This window comes from Gossypium raimondii, chromosome 8, assembly GCF_025698545.1.
Source record: "Gossypium raimondii isolate GPD5lz chromosome 8, ASM2569854v1, whole genome shotgun sequence".
In the NCBI taxonomy this organism is placed as follows: Eukaryota; Viridiplantae; Streptophyta; class Magnoliopsida; order Malvales; family Malvaceae; genus Gossypium; species Gossypium raimondii.
The window spans coordinates 7,762,862-7,770,755 of NC_068572.1; the positions used below are offsets into that span (position 1 = coordinate 7,762,862).

The 7,894-nt window shown below is 32.3% G+C and overlaps 1 protein-coding gene across 1 annotated transcript; it reads right to left on the reverse strand.

Moving 5' to 3' along the window:
• Nucleotides 1-337: 337 nt before the first annotated feature.
• On the reverse strand, nt 338-3,535 carry LOC105790631 (RNA-binding KH domain-containing protein PEPPER). Its single transcript, XM_012618336.2, has 9 exons — nt 3,003-3,535; nt 2,812-2,913; nt 2,385-2,615; nt 2,186-2,244; nt 1,987-2,084; nt 1,760-1,872; nt 1,570-1,632; nt 1,320-1,396; nt 338-782 (listed from the first exon to the last, which is right to left on the reverse strand). The coding sequence occupies exons 1-9, from the start codon at nt 3,330-3,332 to the stop codon at nt 770-772; spliced, it is 1,086 nt and encodes a 361-aa protein (XP_012473790.1). The 5' UTR covers nt 3,333-3,535; the 3' UTR covers nt 338-769.
• Between the last annotated feature and the right edge of the window lie 4,359 nt (nt 3,536-7,894).

A 7,894-nucleotide genomic window follows, 5' to 3' on the forward strand; every position in this document is an offset into this window, starting at 1 on the left:
AATTTGTTACTAACACTTTAAAAAAGCAAAGAGAACTTGTAACGGAGCGTTTTGCTCTGGCAGTTGATGAGGCATGTCCGAGACGTGGCAACAGATTGATCTTTTGACAACGTAATTTTCATTTGCTCTTTTCCGGATGCGGTTTGAAAAGAGACTTTTTTGGGTATTGTCCGTGAAAGGAAGAATTTAAAGGCTTTTCACAGCACACTGATTGTTTGAGACGATGAGGTGGCCGTGAATCCAATGGATCTAAGGACTCTTTGGGTCTATCGGCAGCATGACTGGTTTACAGGAGCAGCCTCCAAACAGTTGCAAGAGATAGCAATGGATGAACCAGTAAAAAGAATAATTATACTAAACACTTCACACGAAGGCTCGTACATATATGTATATATATAAATCCAAAACTATTGTGTTCAAAAGGAAAAGGGAATAGATAAATTGAGGCAAAAATATTGACAACCAAAGCAGTAATGATGAACCATTCCGACTTTCTAATCATGTTATGTCAATTTCGATGTTATGATCTTTCAACCTTCATCCACCACCGCTTCTAGTTTCAATAATTAGTAGAATACAAGCCTGCTCTATATGTGAAAAACAGCAAATTATAATCTGGCAAATCACTTGTTCATCCATGGAGAAACAAAAGCCACCCAATATTTAATGACTTTGCAATCTTAGCTACAAGGTCAGAAGGTGAAACGATACTGAAACAATACTGGCCTTCAACTGTTAATGATCCCAAAGATATTCAGTTGCACCTTCATTACATCTGCAAACTGAGAGATATATGTGTTAGCTTAGTGAAGAACCAGATAACCTTTGGACATGTATCTAAACAAGCAGACACAGATTGCACAATCTTTAAAACTTTTACATCATAAGATTTTGTCATCAAAGGAGACATCTAATAGTCAAACATAACGACGAATAAGATAGTTTATCGATAGTACAGATAGTAAAAGACCATAGATTATACCTATAATGAACATGATACCATGATAAGTAACTTCCTCGAATACAGACTACTTAAACACATGTTGAGATGAAATACTTGGTGTTTAATCGATTATCAGGCAACATTGTACCACTTTGGTGCTAAAAGCCTAAAACCCAGTTTTGAGCATTAATGTGCTCATTATAGATGCCCAAGTTTCACAAGTGTGCATGGATATAGTAAACTAAATCTGTACACAATGACGTATAGAAACAGAGTTTTAATGATTATCATGTAAGAGTGTTTCTTTGTGTTAATTGTTAAATATGTTCCCAACCAAATGACAAGATGGAAAGACAAATATAGTAGGAAAAATTACCCTGGTGGTTGAGTACCAGCTTGTTGAATCATCTGAGAATATATGCATTCATCAACCCTCTGCTTTGCTAAGGCAACCTAAGAAACATCCATAATTAAACAAGATGAGAAACATGACAAACAAATCCAGCTGAGCAGAGCTTTTCTTCTGGTTTTAACATGCAATCTTAGTATGTCAACAACCTCCGCATATCTCAACAAATCTTTGGGGTAAAAAATGCCGAATCTTCCAGCCTTTATAAAAAAATTACCTGCTGAGAACTACCACTGAACTGAATATGCCTCACATTTTGTTCTCCTTTCCCACCATAAACCTGCAACAGTAGAACTAATGTATTTAGAACTCAAGAAAGTCACACCTAATTCGTAAACATGGATTCGTGACCAAGAATAACTAAAGATTGAATCCACAGAGAAAGTTAGAACAAGCCATCTGCCTACCTTTATGGTTGCTCCAGACTCGATTCTGATCCTTGAAATATTGGCGCCACATCTTCCGATCAATCCACCAATATATGTCTCCGAAACCACCATCTCGAAAGTTACATAATCAGCTGCAAGAGTGGTTGTCCTAAAGATGATGTGGTTATAAGAAAATATTAAAACTTGATAACCACATACTGTAGCGGTTGAAAGCTAAAAATAAGTAATGTAAAATATTGAATAACCTGAAGTTGGGTCTACAAATGGCTGTGGAAGGGTTGGGCGCAGCAAGTTAAAATTATATGCAGGACTAATGGAAATCACTTGACGTGGTGGGTTTTCCCTGAACAAGGATCCAACAAAAGTTTTGAATATTTCATCTTCAAGCATGATAACTAGTTCATCGTATTTAGGGACTAAACTCAAGCAGAACTCAACTTATACCTGAGTTGATAACCAACCTCAGCTAGAGCCTTCAATACTGCAGGAACATCGCCTGATATCTGTGGCAAATAAGAATTCAATCATAATCCAGCCATCAGAACAAACAAACAGTAGAGCAATATAAAGATAGGATTCAAATATTTTAAAAAATAAAATTTGCAAGCCTATCTCATTAAGCTTCAACCATGTAAAATCTAACCTGAACAACTCGATCAGATTCATGAGCTGATGCACACAATGGCAGCTGGTTTGGAGCAAGAATTGTGATAGAGGCTCCTGAGGAAGTCCTCAGTTTCTCAATGTTTTGACCGGACATCCCAATTAAGCCGCCTGCTTGCGACCCAGCAATCAAAAGTCTTATCGTATTTGCAGCAACATGTCCCGCACTGACAGCACCTACCTTTGCTGCCTCCGCACTACCATCATCTTCCTATTAAGAAATACAATCCAAGCAAAACATCCACAGTTCAAAAAACAACAATAAACCCGATAAAGAATTAACAATAAGACATAATTTTGCGTGTAATTGTGTCTTGAAATTCATCATCTTTGTTTATCAGTTATCACCACAGTTAAACTGGCAATAAAATAAATAGCTGAGAGATTATAGAGAAAAAAAGGGTTACCTTTAGGATTAAGGTAGCTATTTGTTGAAGTGCATTTTCCGCATCAGAAACCATGTTCTCACAATCTTTAGAGCTTATAATGATGACACGTTCTTCATGTCGCTGACATTAACAAATATAAAAGGATGGGTAAAGGAATAATTAAATGAGAAAAGGAAATACAACAAAATTCATGATATTCCTAAACTTACGACGATTGCATCGGCAATCTTGATGGTGGCTTTGGTGTCTTCACGAATCTTTTGGATTCTATGACCTCCTTTGCCGATGACTTTACCGATCTGCCTCGAAGGAACAACGATTCGGAAAATGACGTCCTGGGCTTTGGCCTGTCGTTTGGGAGCCGATTCGCCTGTATCGTAGGCGGCCGTGGGGTCATCTTCGTCGCGACGGCGCTTGGCAGTGGATAAAAGGTCTTCGGGGGGAATAGGCTTGGATTGGACAGCGGTGAGAGGTTGAACTTCGATTTGGGAGGCGGGTCGCATTGGGGGGTTTACAGGGAATTCACCAGGCTGCGCCATCGCCGTTGGTTCAGCAAAACCAGAGCAAGAAAAAAGAAAAAGAGAAAAGAACGAATCCGTAAGAAGCTTGGAAGTCAAGGGCTTTAATCGTTTCAGAGTGTGGATTTACATATATACCCCCCTAAAAGGGCATTTGGAACTTCAGACTCGGATCACCAGAAGTCACGAGCACCGAGCCACAACCCGCACACAAATCTTTCAGCTAATTTCACTCTTTTTCATCTTCTTCTCCTTTTTAAATAAAAATAAAAATAATATATGGCTTCTTTTTAGAAATCTAATATATCTCATTCGTATATATTGTAGCCAGATTTTTACTTAAATTTGAAAATTTTGGCTTGTTGTCATAATTGGTTTTACGCCACGTGTCAATGGTTTAACATTGTTCATTTTTTTTAATATTCTTGCTATTACTATTCAATATGAGTGTCGGCTGGCTAAATTATCCAAAAATGTCAGATTAAAAAAAATGACATATTTATTGGAATAAGTCAATTTTAAAGAGAGAATTGAACTTATTTTCACCAAACGGTAATCTCCCCAATGGTCGAATTCCCAACTATCACAAAAAGCCGGCTGATTTTATTTTTATATAAACCCAAATCTTTTCCTCATTTTCTAATTCAAATCTAATTCTCTCAAAAATTTTAAATCTCTCAATATTTTAATTATAAAATTTTAATTTTAATTCTCTCAAGTTCGTGTTGATTTGATTCTGTTTTTCAATTTTTATTCGTGTTAATTTAATTTTGGAATGGTAAATACTCTTATTCATTTCGATGACAACCACATTTTCGCGTTCTAGTTGCAAATGGTAAGAAAATATTTATATTTTTTATAATTTTATTTAAGTTCATTATTAAGTTGTTAAAACGATTATTTTTTTATAATCAGACCGAAACTCGAATTTTGGAGACATATGCACAATCTATCTTCGAGGCCATCGCGTATGATTGAACCCTATATGAAAGATGCGGATTCTTGCACGTGTCCCGTATGCTCAGGGAGTGTAAATTGGATCCCATACTCATTAGCGTGTTGGTGGAAAGATGGAGACTCAAGACACACACATTTCATATTCCATGCGATGAGTGTACAATTACAGCTCGATTTACCGGTGGATGGGTCAGTCGTTATGGGATCAGTGTTTGTTGAAGATTGGAGTGGCATTTGCGAGCAATTGTTAGGTAAGGTGACAGACAAGTTTTTCGATAGCCAAATAGAGATGAAATGGTTAGAAGAAAATTTCCAAAATCTCCATGAGAGCTCGAGTCCCCTTGAAAGAGAACAACACACCCAAGCGTACATCCTGAGGTTAATAGGAGGTGTTCTAATACCTGATAAATCTCGAATTCTTGTACATTTAAGGTGGATGCTACAACTCATCGACTTAAAAGAAGAGGGCTGACTTAGTTCGGGGTCAGCCATGTTAGCAACATTGTACTGAGAGATGTGTCAGGCGACGCAACTATAAAAAATTAAAATTGGTGATTGCGTACTCCTTTTGCAATCATGGACATGGTTCTGACTACCATTTTTATGTCCTCAAGCCAACTATCATTATACTTTCTCACTCATAACAATATAAAATTAATTCTATAATATAATTATCATAACATTATTTAATTAGGCTGATTTTTGGGGAAAAATATTATTTGAATAGGTGGAACCATAGCCCGAGTTATGTAGGACGACCAGAGGAGCTTAAAGATATCCAGCTACTGTTATGTCAACGATCAGAAGCTGAGATTAGTTTTTTAAAATTTTTAATTATATAATATTTATGTAAGGATTTCAAAATTAATATTAACCGGATAATAAACTTTATTATTCCAAACTATAGTTTGAATAAATATCATACTCCAATCCGAGAATTTAACAATGCATCACGTCCGAATTCTTGGTCAATCTCAATATCTGGCACGTGAATGTGCCATTGATAGTTTACTCCACGATGGTGTTGGAAAAAATCTGGTTTGAAAACGGTTTTCTTGCACAATGGAAAAAAAACTTTTGAAAACCGACTTGATTTGTGATATTTATAGCAATAAACTTTAAACTGAAATCTTACCTATGTTTCGGATAGACGGATCATTGTCGTTATATTTTAATAGACACTTTTGACTTTGACCGACTATTTACTGACCGTTGACTGACATTGACCAACCATTGACCAGTATTGACAAGCTGTTGATCGACATTGATTGATAAATGATCAGCGTTGATTGATTGTTGGTCGAGCATTGGTCGATGTTGACTAATCATTGAGTGTCTTGATCGACCGTTGACTGACATTGATTGGCCACATGGCATTATTAGAACATGCCACATGTTTTTTTTTTAAATATTATATATACTATATTGGTTAAATATAAAAAAAAATCATATATTATATGTATAACTTTTAAAAAAGTTTAAAAATATTTTTTTATAAAATTCTAAATTATATAATTCTAAATTTTAAAATTTCAAAATAATGCTAATTGAGTCAATTGGCATTGACATTGTTGCCACTGTAGGAGGACACGGGTTTGAATGCGTTGAAACGTATTATCCTCTTATCTTTGGATAGGGAGGGACCATGGGTAGTTTTAGGTATTGTATCAAAAAAACAAAGATTAGGAATCAATATAATATGTATTATTAATTTTTTTTAAAAAGACACGTGGAGTGTTCTAATAGCGCCACATGGCCGGTCAATGATCAGTTAAGACTCGGTCAATGCCAGTCAACAATTAATCAATAGTCAGCCAAAGTTAAAAGTATTTTTTAATATTTAAATATTTATTATTATAATTTTCTATTTTTTAAATTTAAATTTAATGTTTTTATTTTAAATTAACCTAATTGCCACGTGGCATTTTTCATTGGCCAAACGTGCCACATGGTTCTTTTCCATTGACCAAAGTTGCCTAATTTTTTAATAGCCGTTACAAAATGGACGAAAATAGAAGAAATTGATACTTTAGGTACCAAATTGAGACAAAAAAAATTAAGTACCAAAGTGAAAAAATGGGTATACTTTAGGGGCCAAATTGTGGATTAAGCCTATACTTAAAAAAAATAAAGGGATAAATCTCAAAATTATACATGAACTTTGATTTAGTGTGCAATTGTATACATGAACTTTAATTTGATGCAATTATACACCTGAAACTCTAATTGTGGTTCAAATTATATTTGAAACTTTAATTTTGATTTAATCATACACATTTAAAGAAATAAATACATCAATTTATTTTTATATTAGATAATATAATTATTTATGTATGCAATATATAATCATAAAATAATGTTATATCACTATTATGTTAATAATTTACAAGAATTGGATCAAATCAAAATTTTATGTATAAAATTACACAAAATCAAAATTTATGTATACAATTACATATTAAACCATAATTCATATATAGTTTTAATATTTATCCCAAAAATAAAAACATATTATAAAATGTGAAATCAACAAAGCTCTGACCATGACTGAAGCCCAAGCTCAGGATATATTTAAGTGGACCTAATATTTTGTCTTGTCCAAACACAATTTTTAATTTTTTTTAATTTTGTCCAAATCCTTCTATATTTAGAATAAACATATTAACTTTAACAAATAACTTGCCAATTACCATATATATATTTTTATATATTAAATTAATATATTTCCATATATATTTTTTGAGAAATGATTCCATATATATTTTATGAAGCCAAAATATATTACTATATACATGGAAAAGTATATGTAGAATATATTAAATTTGCAATAAATATTACCATATATATTTTACCCCATGTATTTAGTGCAAATTAAAGTTAATATGTTTCTATATATATTTTATGAAATCAAAATTTATATTACCATATATATTGATATGTTACCGTATATATATATTTTACCATACAAAATAATATTTTACCTTATATATCAATTGATTTGTTACCATATATAGATACGTATATATTAGGGTGCTTAATTGATTTTGGGTAAATTATACTCAATGTTACTAAATTATTATTAAGTTTATATTTTGGTCATTTAATTTTAGAAAATTACAAAAGGGTTATTGAGATATTCAAAAGTTTTCATTTAAGTCACTAAGTTATTAAAATAATTGTTGTATAGCCTTTCTTTATTCGCATTGCCTGCACCAATCAAAAACTCTTGTTATGTGACTTTGGGTGTAGTTTACCATTGATTTTTTTCAAAATATATTACGAACTTATGATACCAATAAACCTTTACTATATTAATTTAATTTAGTATAATTTAATTTTTTATTTTAATAATATCATTAATTAATCTAAATAATTAACACATTTGAATATTCTATTTGAAATGTTGACACAAAATGTTTTTAAAAACATGCTTTTTAACATTAAAAATATCATTTCAACGTAATGAGCATAGAGGGTTTTAAAAAATCACTTTAACATTTTAAATTTAAATGGTTAACTTTATTACCTATTCAAAATAATTTATAATAATATAAAATAAAATGATTAATTTATGTCAAAATAAAATATAAATATTAAAATTTTTAAAATTTTAAATTTAAGTATAA